This window comes from Callithrix jacchus, chromosome 8, assembly GCF_049354715.1.
Source record: "Callithrix jacchus isolate 240 chromosome 8, calJac240_pri, whole genome shotgun sequence".
In the NCBI taxonomy this organism is placed as follows: domain Eukaryota; kingdom Metazoa; phylum Chordata; class Mammalia; order Primates; family Cebidae; genus Callithrix; species Callithrix jacchus.
In genome coordinates, this window is record NC_133509.1 from 90,237,782 (window position 1) to 90,251,607 (window position 13,826).

At 34.8% G+C, this 13,826-nt stretch overlaps 1 protein-coding gene across 50 annotated transcripts in view; it reads left to right on the forward strand.

The window, feature by feature from the left end:
- The window catches only part of KTN1 (kinectin 1), a 113,021-nt gene that overhangs the window by 57,231 nt on the left and 41,964 nt on the right, over positions 1-13,826 (forward strand). For 40 of the 50 annotated variants that reach the window (XM_078335000.1, XM_078335005.1, XM_078335017.1 and 37 more), the window contains 12 exons: positions 452-592; positions 3,912-4,018; positions 5,818-5,950; positions 7,742-7,829; positions 8,445-8,611; positions 8,996-9,064; positions 10,413-10,450; positions 11,111-11,201; positions 11,544-11,612; positions 12,073-12,110; positions 12,263-12,344; positions 12,831-12,899. In XM_078335000.1, the coding sequence (XP_078191126.1) occupies positions 452-592; positions 3,912-4,018; positions 5,818-5,950; positions 7,742-7,829; positions 8,445-8,611; positions 8,996-9,064; positions 10,413-10,450; positions 11,111-11,201; positions 11,544-11,612; positions 12,073-12,110; positions 12,263-12,344; positions 12,831-12,899 (1,092 nt within the window). The remainder of the gene's footprint in view (positions 1-451; positions 593-3,911; positions 4,019-5,817; positions 5,951-7,741; positions 7,830-8,444; positions 8,612-8,995; positions 9,065-10,412; positions 10,451-11,110; positions 11,202-11,543; positions 11,613-12,072; positions 12,111-12,262; positions 12,345-12,830; positions 12,900-13,826) is intronic. The other 10 variants (XM_078335006.1, XM_078335014.1, XM_035260588.3 and 7 more) reach the window with 1 other exon arrangement.

Sequence of the window (13,826 nt, forward strand, 5' to 3'; positions counted from 1 at the left end):
CAAACTTTGACTCTAATATAGGCTTACCTTATTCCTATTTCTTCTCTTAGGAGAGAGATTTCTGTTTCCTTTTAGGCCTTTTTTCCCTGAAAGAGAACTTGTACCTGGGAATGATAGAGAATAAACTGTTGTGTTTTAAAAGGTTCTTTCGTGTAATCAAGTTAGAATGTAGGATTTATTCTAGGTTCACAGTCTTAACTTATAATAAACTAGAAAATGCATTTAAGACTGAAACACAGTGGTAATGTTTATGAAGTGAATTGGTGTGAAGAGCAGATGAGATGCAGAAGACTGTTTATAAAATCTTTTGACCTTGTGTTTTTTAAGCAGGTACTTAATGTTTTATCATTCATGATTATTTTACTGATGTTAAAAATATTTTCTTACTGTTGCAGGGTTATAATACTTTTTTAATAACAGCTTTTTAGTAATTTTTGCCATATTCTTTTAGGAAATGATGACAGAGAAAGAAAGAAGTAATGTGGTTATTGCAAGAATGAAAGATCGGATTGGAACATTAGAAAAGGAACATAATGTATTTCAAAACAAAATACATGTCAGTTACCAAGAGACTCAACAGATGCAGATGAAGGTATGTTTTCATTCTTTGAAAACAAGAAGAAATGTGTGCATTCACTTTATTAGCAAACCTTTAAGTAGCTAGTATGTGCAAGGCCCTTTGCTGGGCCATCAACATACAGTGGTTAGTGAAATTCACTCTGTGTTCTAAGTAAAACAGCTTTTCTAGGTGGGGATGAGGTAGGGAGGCTAGACGTAGATAAATATGATGATAGAAATAAGTATTGGCTAATTTAGAGCAATGGTAATGGGAGGTAGGGAAGAGAAGGATTGATAGGGAAGACTTGTTAGAAGTGATACCCAGACTGTTCAATCTTTTAAAACAATTAGGCATTATCAAGTAAGAGGGTAAAGAAGTGGGCACTGAGGATAAGAGCTACTTGGTGTGACTTCTTGGTGTATTTCTGGAGATGATGGTTCAATGGGTATATTTTGGGACCCAGGATTGGATTTTTTAATGTTTGCACTCCAGGTGTTACCAGTACAGATTATCTAGAGTAACTGCTCTATGAGACATACAGTAAGAGTTGTGGTATTTGGGAATCAGGGCTGAAATGAAGAAGGCGTGTAGAGAGGTAGATAGAGGCCCCATCTTAAAGAGCCTTGTACCTGAAGGCTGGGGAACCAGTGAAGGAGTTTGAGCAATGCAGCAGTTGCTGGGATTATACTACTATTTAAAATTTTTACCTTGGCAGCAGTGGGGAGAGTAGAGCAAGGGATATTGGAAGATTTTTGCCAGAATTCAAGTCAAAGAACAAGGGCTTGAAGTTAGATGTTGACAATGAGAGAATGAGTTTGAATGTATAGAGAGATAGTTAGATTGGGCTTGGTGTTAGTGGGGAGGGGAGAGGTGATAGTGAACTATGACTTCCAGTGTTTTGGCCTGAGTGACTTTGTTGTTACTTCCTACTCAGTTTTTACATTCTGTCTTTTGTATATATCTTCCATTTTCATTATCCTAGTTAGGATTTGACCAGTGTTTTTTTTTTTCTTATTTTTAAAAAGATTGAAATATCTTTATTACTGCTAAAGAGGCTATTAAAGAATATGGCTTGGGTTTGCTTGCCTAGTGGTCATATAATACTTTTCTTAATTTAAATTTCTTGACCAGCGACTTTTTGAAATTGTTGCTTCCATCTGCTGGCTGATCCTTCAATTTGGAAAATCTGTCATTACCTCAGATTTAATATATGTCTAAAAACTCTTGTCTATTGATCGGGTTGTTTTTTTCTATACATACATATATATATTTTTTCTATATATATGTATATTATTTTTTCAGGCAAATCATGAGCAATGATGTTTTTAATGTTTTGAGGCATTATTATCTTTATGCTTGAATCCTTTGACTTCTCTCTGCCTCACTCAGTCTACGATTTGCTATGAAATCTTAAAGACATTTTATTTCTATGGCCAAGTGCCATGGCTCATGTTTGTAATTGCAGCACTTTAGGCAGCCAAGGTTGGAGGATCACTTGAGACTAGGAATTTGAGACCAGTCTGGGGAACATAGTGGGACCCCATCTTTACAAAAAAATTAAAAAGTTAGCCAGTTGTGGTGGTGTGCCTGTGGTCCCAGTTACTCAAGAGGTGGAAATGGGTGGCTTGAGCTTGGGAGGTCGAGGCTGCAGTAAGCCATGATCACACTGTTGCACTCCAGCCTGGGTGACAGAGTGAGACCCTGTCTCAAAAAACAAAAACTCCAGACCACTTTATTTCTAGTTACTCTTGCATTTAATTGTTAGACATGTTTTTATTGTTACCTACTAGGATAATTATAGCCCATATTAATAGGTTTGTCATTTCTATTTCATCACATATTTGGTACCAGATTTTGTGTGTGTGTGTGTGAAATATTGCTTTGATAGTATCGCCATTCAGCTGAAACTTTTAAATTATTCTTTGCTGCTTTCAGAGTCCCAATATTTTCCTGATAGCAAAAAATAAGTGAATGATGCTATTTTCATGTTCTTACCGTATCCACTGCTTTTAGCGTTTAACTAATTCCTTCATCTTCTCATCCCCCAGCAATTTGAATTATTGAAAAACTGATTTTCCTATCCTCAAGTGATCTTTTCTTCTTAATTCTTACTTCCTGTTATTTTGAAAATAAGTCAAATACCTGTAGCAACATCTTTTGTTGAAGGTGAAAGTTATTTCAGTGATTCATCCTTTTTTACTTGATTACTTACAGATGTCAGGATATAGATTGCATAGGATAAATTCTGTGAAATTTCGGATTGGCTCACACCTGTAATCCTAGCACTCTGGGAGACTGAGACAGGCAGATCACAAGGTCAAGAGATAGAGACCATCCTGGCCAACATGGTGAAACCCCGTCTCTACTAAAAATACAAAAATTAGCTGAGCATAGTGGCGCATGCCCGTAGCCCCAGCTGCTCAGAAGGCTGAGGCAGGAGAATCACTTGAACCCGGGAGGTGGAGGTTGCAGTGAGCCGAGATCGTGCCACTGCACTCCAGCCTGGGCACTCCGTCTCCAAAAAAAAAAAAAAAAAAAAAGGGCTACAGTTTATTTTGAAAGAATTATTAATAAGATTATTTTGTGTTCTTTATGAGAATGTAAGAGTTAGTGTGCTTTATCCTCAGATTCTTTAATCCAAAATTTAAGTGGTAGTTGCTAGGGTCTGTGGGGAGAGAGGAATGAGAGTTACTGGTTGAAAGATGTGGAGTTTTGTTTCACACAATGAAGGGAGTTATGGTGATGAATCATGGTCATGATTACACAGCATTATGGATCTATTTAATACCAGTGTACCATATACTTGAAAATGATTAGAATGGTATGTTTTATGTTAGGTTTATTTTACAACGTGAAAACTTGGAAAAAAGAGGTCAGAATATTTTAGCAAGCAGGTTTTTGTGTCATCTATATGATTATGGCTCAATTGGTAGCTTAATATAAAGTATACCAAACATTTTCCGTTTTTAAACTTTGGCTTACTAAAACCTTGATATTGCTAACATACAGTTGACATGGGATCAGGACAAGCTTAATTCTGTATGAATCTATTTGGTATGAAAGAAGTCCTAAATTATCTTTACTTCTAAAACATTATCTCTAAGCATGTATTGTATTTCAATTATGATAGCAGCTAGCATCTATCTATTTGTATTCTTGAATGCAGTGACAGTTTATATTTAATTTTCAATATCACTAAGAAAATAATTCTTTCTTTAAATTTGTTTATATTTATTTGAGATGATTCTAACTTCATTCTGTTGATGCTTTTTTACATTCTATAAAGTTTATTTTAAAAGTTAGCTTTGACAGTCTGTGTTTCCTAAATCTTACATGTGTAAAATAATTTTAGTTTCAGCAAGTTCGTGAGCAGATGGAGGCAGAAATAGCTCACCTGAAGCAGGAAAATGGGATACTGAGAGATGCTGTCAGCAATACTACAAATCAAATGGAAAGCAAGTATGTTTCCAGTTGCCTTATTTTTAATTGAATGGCAGAGTATTTTCTTGAATCATCAAAATATTAAATGTGTTTGATAGTAATTGGTTAGACTTTTGTTTTTTTACATTTGTTTCTAAAATGAGTTACTTTTCAAAAACAATTCTCTGGCTTTGTGAAGAACTTCTTCAGTTATACATATATAACCTATGTTACATACAATGTCATACTACTATATACTTATACAAATGCATTAATATATATTACATATGTATATAAACATGTATGTGTATATTACATATAAACTACATAGTAAATACTAGTACCACCAATGGAATGGTCTACAAGCTTATGAATTTATAAATTTTTTTTTTTTTTGAGTCAGAGTCTTGCTTTGTTGCCAGGCGCCAGGCTGGAGTGCAGTGGTGTGATCTTGGCTCACTGTAACCTCCGCAGGGTTCAAGCAATTCTCTTGCCTCAGCCTCTTGAGCAGCGGGGACTATAGGCATGCGCCAGTACGCCCAGCTAATTTTTGTATATTTTTTTTTTTTTTGAGATGGAGTTTCGCTCTTGTTACCCAGGCTGGAGTGCAATGGCGCGATCTCGGCTCACCGCAACCTCCTCCTCCTGAGTTCAGGCAATTCTCCTGCCTCAGCCTCCTGAGCAGCTGAGATTACAGGCACGCGCCACCATGCCCGGCTAATTTTTTGTATTTTTAGTAGAGACGGGGTTTCACCATGTTGACCAGGATGGTCTCGATCTCTTGACCTCATGATCCACCCGCCTCGGCCTCCCAAAGTGCTGGGATTACAGGCTTGAGCCACCGCGCCCGGCCTTAATTTTTATATTTTTAGAAGAGATGGGTTTCACCATGTTGGCCAGGATGGTTTCAATGTCTTGATCTCGTGATCCGCCTGCCTCTGCCTCCCAAAGTGCTGGGATTATAGGTGTGAGCCACCGTGCCCTGCCGAATTTGTAAGTTTTAAACCAACCATCTGTTCCCTTTCACAGTAGCTCCCAAACTTCATTATTTTGAAGAATACCTGGCATTCTAGTTAAAAAGTATATTCTTGAGTCCTATTCTTAAAAGATTATGATTCACTGACTCTGAGGTCGGGAATCTACATATTAAGACATTTTCTGGCTGGGCATGGTGGGTCATGCTTGTAATCCTAGCACTTTGATTGGCCAAGATGGATGGATCACCTGAAGTCAGGAGTTCGAGACCAGCCTGGCCAACATGGCAAAACCCTGTCTCTAATAAAAATACAAAAATTAGCTGGACATGATGGCATGTGCCTGTACCTTCAGCCAGTTGGGAGGCTAAGATAGGAGAATTGTTTAAACCCGGGAGGCGGTGGTTGCGGTAAGCCAAGATCATGCACTGCATTCCAGCTTAGGCAACAGAGCCAGACTCTATCTCAAAAAAGAAAAAGACACTTTCCTTGTGAAAGTGATTGGGTCTGAGGCCATACTTTGAGAAATAGTACCTTAGAGAGACTAGTAATATGGTTGCACAGTACCCTGACTGGTCGATTTTTAATATGTTTTCAGAAGACCAGTTTGAAGGTGACACTGTCTATTAGTTTGTGGTCATGTATTTTTCTTGATATTTTACATTGATTTTAGAATTTGTATAACTCATTAGAATTGTGAAGGAATTACACAACTAAATTTTTAAGTAGTTACTTGTGTTCTGTTTCAGTTGGCTGTAAATGGAACTACTAGCTTAGCTCAGCAGAACTAACAAAGTATGTCTTGTTTATTCCTTATATATATTTGTAACAATGGAAAGCTCCTAATCCAGATACTGTTTTCAGGCAGTCTGCAGAACTAAATAAACTGCGCCAAGATTATGCTAGGTTGGTGAATGAGCTGACTGAGAAAACAGGAAAGCTACAGCAAGAGGAAGTCCAAAAGAAGAATGCTGAGCAAGCGGTTACTCAGTTGAAGGTGATATATTCCCACCTTTATTTGTCATTTAATGAGTAAGATAGGTGTATTAGTCTGTTTTCATATTGCTATGAAGAACTGCTTGAGACTGGGTATATTTTTAAGGAAAGAGGTTTAATTGGCTCACAGTTCAACATGGCTGGGGAGGCCTCAGGAAACTTACAATTATGGCAGAAGGTGAAGAAGAAGCAGGGCACCTTCTTCACAAGGTAGCAGGAAGGAGAAATGCCAAACGAAGGGGAAGAACCCCTTATGAAACCATCGGATCTTGTGAGAACTCACTCACCGTGACAAGAATAGCATGTGGGAACCAGGTCTATCATTCTCCCTTGACACATGGGGATTATGGGGATTACAATTCAAAATGAGATTTGGTTGGGAACATGGAGCCTAACCATATCAGTAGGTATTTAATTTATTGACTTAAACGTATATGTAGGTTTGAGAAATACAGTTTGAGGCTTAGTGGGACCTGTAGTCTAAATGCTATGCCTTGATGAAAGAAAAAGAAGCATGTACTCTATTGAAAGAGTTGAATATAGGCTTGAATTTGAACTTAAAGACCATTCGAAGATACGGTATATGATGATAGCTGATTGACAGGTGTAAATAGTAGAATTTCATCTTATATATGGGGGTTAGGGTCTACACATATAAGGCAGAAATCATGTAGTTAAACTTACCTTTAATACCAGTTTATCACCAATAACTTGGATTTTTCAGTAGGTCCAATAGAACCTGTTTTTCTTTCATCATTGGAATATAGGTAGTTTTTCCTTTGCTTCAGTGCAAGACTAAGTAGTGCTCCATTGACTTGCACTTGATCCATGATGTACAGAAATCACATACTGTAATGTTAGACACCGGAGTATCACTTGGTTTGATGAGATGGTCATACTGTGAAGAGATGCATGGCTTTGCTCATGCTGACTGAGAGAGGAGCAGATTAATTTGTCTCATTTTATATGCATTCTGGAGCATATGCACATTGAATAGAATGATGAGTATAATTCTCTTCCTCTTTTTATTAAAGAGGAGATTTGTTGAAAATATAGTTCAATTTGTATAAGTTAAATGCTATCTCATTATATTAGGTAGATTCCCACCTAGGTCATTGATACAGTTGTACTTTGGTACTGGTTCCAGAGTAGGAGTTAAAAAGGCTTCAAGAGTAATTAATAAGTGGAAAATAGTGTGAATAATCTTTGTTTTTCTTTTCTTGGGTCTTGTGGGAGGTTGGTATAAGTATCCTTTCTTTTATTTAATACTGATCTTGGCTGGTGGGTTTACTACTGGCATAGATATGGAAGTCTGCTCTCTCTGGATATGGATAAATAATTAAGGATTATAGTCTTGATTAGAGTGTTGTGTTATAAAAATAACTCAACATATGAATTTTAGCTACTCAGATTTAGTAATAAAGACACCATCCTGTCCTTTGGAAGCTTATCAGCTGAAGGAAGATTAATGGGAAACAGGCTATTGCTAAGTGGATCAGATATGTATATAGTAATAACTATCTTGATCCAAACTCAGCACAAATATTGAGTCTCTGAAATAATCTCCAAACTGTAAACCCTGTAATGTTGAAGGATAGAATGGCTATGGCTGATAAATAAGTGCCTTTCAGACTGTGTATATCTGCCTATCTTATGACAATGTAGGAGACTAGTTACAATAAGCAGTTTTATGATACAACAGTAAAGGTAGAGGATGCTTCCCCCCCCTTTTTTTAAAGTAGAAATTCTGTGTTTCTGCTGATTTATCCTTTCTACCTTTTAAAATACCAAGGTTCAACTACAAGAAGCTGAGAGAAGGTGGGAAGAAGTTCAGAGCTACATCAGGAAGAGAACAGCAGAACATGAAGCAGCACAGCAAGGTAAGGTGAAGAGGTATTCATGTAAACTTTGTATATAATTTTGGGTAAAATTTCCTCTCTCCTCCATCTGTGAAGAAAGTATAATTTGGCATTTTGGTTATAGCTCAATAAAAATAGCTTTTATAGTTTCAGAATATCTTTCTTTCTTTGACATTTGTTAGTGGTTTAAAGTTAAGTAACGTACTAGCTTTGCCTGAAGCATTTATGTTGCAGGCAAAATTACAGCACATGTTAGGGTAAGGGAATCCTAGCTGTGTGTGTTTCTTTTCTGTAGTTATTCCTTTGGTTCTTTGGTTAATTCTTCATTTTACTTTTTGTGCCTAAGAAAAGACTCACTTCTTATTTTGAAGAGAAAAAAATAGTAACTTTCACTAGTCATTTATTCTTAATTTTATGGATCTATGTGGGGATAATGGAGTACGTGTTATGTGTAATATTTATTTCTCTATTAACTCCCCTTCTCCCATGAGACGCAAGTATAGGTTGCTATAGGAGCATGCAAGAGCAGAAGCAGGAGAGATTCAAAGATGGGTTTCTAGAGGAGAGAATGCCTGCATTAAGATTAGTACCAGTAGGCAAAGAAAGAGACCTCTAAAATGTAGTGTTTTATTTCAGATTTACAGAGTAAATTTGTGGCCAAAGAAAGTGAAGTACAGAGTCTGCATAGTAAGCTTACAGATACCTTGGTATCAAAACAACAGTTGGAGCAAAGACTAATGCAGTTAATGGAATCAGAGCAGAAAAGGGTGAACAAAGAAGAGTCTCTACAAATGCAAGTTCAGGTATTTTTCCTTCTTTAAAAAAAATACAGGTGGTCAGTTATTAGGTCTGTGTGTCTAGAAGAGAAAGGTCTACCTTATCTTAATTCTGAAATGATGAATAATTTTAACTTTGTCCTTGAGCCATTGTTACATATGGTGTGTTTGAAGATGTGCTCACCCATAGTCTTAGGCTCCTTGTATTAGATTAGGAATAGCACAAACATGTCCTTAACTTCTGTTTTATAAGCTAACTTCAAATGTCTAATTATTGTTTAAAATAATGCCTTTTGGAATCTAAGAATGCCTTTTTTTAAAGATAAACATGTACCTATAATACATTGTATTCATGTACATGGGGGTATTTATTAGCATGCTTTTTCTCTTTTTGGTTGCTATTTATAAAAGGATATTATGGAGCAGAATGAGGCTTTGAAAGCTCAAATTCAGCAATTCCATTCCCAGATAGCAGCCCAGGTAATGATGCTTTCTTATTGCTTATGATTAATGATGTCCAGCCATTTAAACACTCATCTGATTGCCTGTTGAGTGCCAATTACTGGATTAATAGCTGGAAGACTTGTCAATTAATCAACAAATGATGATCCAAAGTGCTAAACACTTGCTAATTGTGTATGGTGCTAAGGGAAAACACTTAAGAAAGAAATCCATAGCCAACTAATTGGATGAGGGGAAGGTTAGAGAGCTTTTATTACACACAAAAATTCCCAGTTCTATCACAAAACAAGGAAAGAATTGGCCACATGCTATCTAGAATAGTGGCTTGTGTATTACAGATGTTCATTAAATATCAGCCAGCTCTGGAAAATCCTCATATATCAGCAGAGGGAACAGTATGGTAACCATAGTTCACAGATTATATTTGGAAAAGGATTCATTGAAAATATTGTACCTCAGTTTAGTTAGTGATTCAACCTTCCAAAGTTTGCAGGTGATGGTGTAAGACCTGTTACTCTTTGACGTGACATACATGTCTTTATAAATAATATAAAGAAAATCAAGTAAAAAGAAGTTAAGTACCATGAATTTTAAGCTTCAGTTTTTCAACTTGAAAATTCTAAGACTTATTTGTAGTAAAAGGTATTAGCTTAGAAGTCTGACATTTCTGTATAAAAAGTGGTTTTAATATTAAAATTTTGTTTTTAAGGTTCAGAGAAGTTCAAACTCTCAAAGCTTTGAACCATGTAAACGTATTTTTTCTAATTGCTTTATTTGTAGAAATCCTAGTTTAAAATTAATTTGAAAGAATTAATGCAGGAAAGGGTACTGGTGTGGATGTGTATGTTTATGTGGATTATCAACTCAAATTGGATTGTGATCTTTAGTTATTAGCTGAGAAGTAGGTCTAAAAAAGTGTATCAGGAGTTAAATAGAGAATGCTGTAAAGTACCTTTTAAATAGTAAAGATGAGCATGGGTATTGCCAAACTACTTTGTTTTAGTCACGAAATGGATAATTTTATTATTAAAAGTTGTTACCAAGGAGGAGAAACACAGGATGACAAATGGCCTTTGTCTGTTTTTTTCTACGCATTTGTTACTTGTCAGTTATTTAGTTTCCAGGCCTGTCAACTTGTTTTATTCTAAATGTCTTGTGATATGTAATTCCCAACTACTGGCTGTTGGTGATTAAACTTGCTTTCAGAATGATAGTTACCCTATTGAACACTTACCATGGGCCAATACTTTCTTAACAATTTATATACATTAGTTTCTCTTAAAATTTAAAGCCCTGTTATGATTATTGTATAGCTTTAAAGCTTTTTCTTAAATACTTTTATGTTGACACTGTTTTTCTTTCTTAGACCTCCGCTTCAGTTCTAGCAGAAGAATTACATAAAGTGTAAGCCTGCCTTTTGACACTCTTCTAATTTTGTAGTCACCACTAAATGATACTTGTTAGAATGACACAATTAACTTTATACTTCTGACCTGTTCAGAAAATACTCTGAACTACATTTGGAGCAACTTTTGCTTTTTTGTTTTTTTTTTCCTTTTTCCCATTAGTGAGTTGGTCCCTAAACATTATGTATTCTGCTTTTATTTATGTATTTATTATAAAAAGAGTTGGGGAGACTTTAATTTGAGTCTTAGCAATTATGTGGAAGAGGTAATTGTGTTTAGAAAGTAGTGGAAGTAAATTAATTTTGTTGTTTAATAATTAGTTACAGTTCTTCTGTGACCAGCTCTGTGGTAGTATACCCAAAACAAAGTTGTTACATGCTTTTTTGTGCTGTGTAATTTTGCATAGACATTGACCACTTATTGCTAGCCTTAAGCTTTAACAAATTAACCTCTTTATCTCGAGTTTTAAAATAAGGGTATGTATTTTAAGGAGTTACAGTAATATGTATGACAGTTTATAGTAAACTGAAAGGGGCTATAGAAATGGAAGGTATATGAGAACTACTGAAGTAAGGATGATTCTCTTTAAGGCTTTAAATTCTTTTGATTTGTGACTTCTAAATGTTTATTGAATGTTCAAATGTCTTTCCTTCTAAAGGATTGCAGAAAAGGATAAGCAGATAAAACAGACTGAAGATTCTCTAGCAAATGAACGTGATCATTTAACAAGTAAAGAAGAGGAACTTAAGGTATAATAATTTGTATAAATGGCTGCAATATTTTACAGAACTGAAATTTAAATTTCCTTGATCCACATAATCAGTAAGTATAACATGAAGAATGGAAAATAGTCTAGAGTTCATTTGAAATACTGTTTTCTAAACTACAAAAATCTCTAGCTGAGGAAAAATTATAATTTATAATAATATACAATAATTTGATAGGAATATGCTAAAAGGAATTGGAGGTTTCTCTTAGGAAAAAATTTTTAAGTTGAGACACTTGTTTAACTCTTTTATAGAAAAGATGCTTTACAAACTTTAAAAATCAATTGTATTAAATGTTTCAAATGCTATTTTTCCTTGTTCTAGGATATACAGAATATGAATTTCTTACTAAAAGCTGAAGTGCAGAAATTACAGGCCCTGGCAAATGAGCAGGTAGATCTTTATTGCTCTTGGGCATTGACGTCAGAATTTCAGTTTGTCTATTTTTACTTTCATTGATATTGTGAGTTCCAGTTTTATTTGTGTACGTAAAAAATATAATGGTTTCTTTTCTTTGGCTGCATGGTTTGATGTTAACTATTTTTATGTTGAAATAAATGTTTGATCCAATGAATTAATCACTTGATATCACAGGAGTCAATTAAAATGACCTTAATATGCTGGTTTGTTTGAGCCTCTTGCTGTTTAATTAAAAAAGAATATATACCTTTTACTAGGATAAAAATGAGAAGTAAAAAATATCGAACAGCAAAACATGTTACAGAAATGTATGGTATTGCTGTAACTTCAAGTATATGGAAATATAGCTTTTTAATATGTAAAGGTTAGTGAAAAAAATAGTTTGGAGCATTTCCTGAGAAGTGATATCATTTTCCTCTCATTCCACACACAGGCTGCTGCAGCACATGAATTGGAAAAGATACAAAAAAGGTGACTGAAGTATTGTGCATGTAACCATTCTTACATTTATCTTCAAGTATAATTGTTGCAGAAAATGTTGGTACTTACAACTGATAGTTGTGCCCAATGTTTTTGTAGATTTTTTGAATGTATGAAGTAATTTATTTTTTTCACTCTTACAGTGTTTATGTTAAAGATGATAAAATAAGATTGCTGGAAGAGCAACTACAATGTGAAATTTCAAACAAAATGGAAGAATTTAAGGTGTGTGAGTAAGCTTGTATGTAAACTTAGGTTTCTTAGAACAACTTTATGTAATTTGCAATTTTGTGAATCCAGAAGTACTACTTTTTATGTGAAGTCACTCTGAAACAAATGTTTCTGATTAGGGGACTTATATAAACCATGAATTTTATCATAGACTTTTCCCCTAGATTATCTGTTCTTTTAGTAGAGTTTAGAGATTTATTTTGCTCCCCAGCCTTTTCTCAGCTGATAGTTTCTATTTAGGACTGTCTTTCTTGTCTCCGTTGTTACTGTAGTTCTAGTTTCTGGTCATGGCCAACCAAGTGCTAGGGTGCATCTCTGTGTCCAATGAAATTTGAATTATGTCAATGTTTGACATAAATGACCTGTCACTTTGAATACTGAAAGCAGCGATAAAGGTTTAATTGTTCAAAAACTCATTCAAATGATTGCTTTATTGCCTTTTTTCTTAATAAAACAGTAAATTGAGATTATTTCTTCCAGATTCTAAATGAACAAAACAAAGCATTAAAATTAGAAGTTCAGAAGCTACAGACCCTTGTTTCTGAACAGGTAAGGTTTTTACTAAATTACAAGGTAAAATACTTAATACATAACAGGATCTGGTTCTTCTTATTTAGGTACCAAATCACTAATTGAGAAATTTTGTTTAAGCTTAGATATGTCTGTTAATTGCCTTTCTATTCATCCAGTATCTAAAGTAAGGAAAATTTTTCTCCCTGAGGTGAAGCTAATGCCAATCTGCTCAAAAGCACATTCCAGCAAAACAAAAAAGTATATTAGGATACATAAAAATAATTTAAGCCATTTTGATACATTTGACTCTCAGAATAAATGTCCTGCCTTACACCTGAGGCCTCAGCTTTTTCTTTTAGGCAGCATGGTGTCTTTAAAGGTTGAAACTTAATACTAGCACTTAAAAGCAGAGTGATGTTGATCAAATGGCTTAACCTTTCTGACACCTCTCATTCCAAGTCTTTCACATGGGGATTATATTAATACTTACACCATAAGGTTGTTAGATTTGAAAGGAGAAGCTTATGTATCGTGGTTAGCCGATACAGTGCTTTGTTTACGGCAGGTATCTAAACCGCAATTCTTTCCCCTTAGAATATTTATTTTATTCATCTCATCTCCATCCCCTGTTACCATCACTATTCATTTTATATTTATAGCAGTGCATCAAAACTGTACCAGCTTTGAATAAGCATGGTTCCATAAGTTAGAGCTTAGTGGTATCTGTTCTCTGCTTATTCCTAAGTCCTGCCTTAATATTCTTCTCCTACACAGCTCTTACAATTACAGTTTATTGATAAAACAATATTCTGGAAACTCTTGATGACACATTAGAAGTTTTGCATTTGTTCCTAATATTAAGTTTTTGGATTGTATTTTTATTGGAAGATGAAATGTAAGTTATTATAAATGATAGCACTTCCTTTAGCAAATGCATACATTCTTCTTTCATTTATTTTAAAA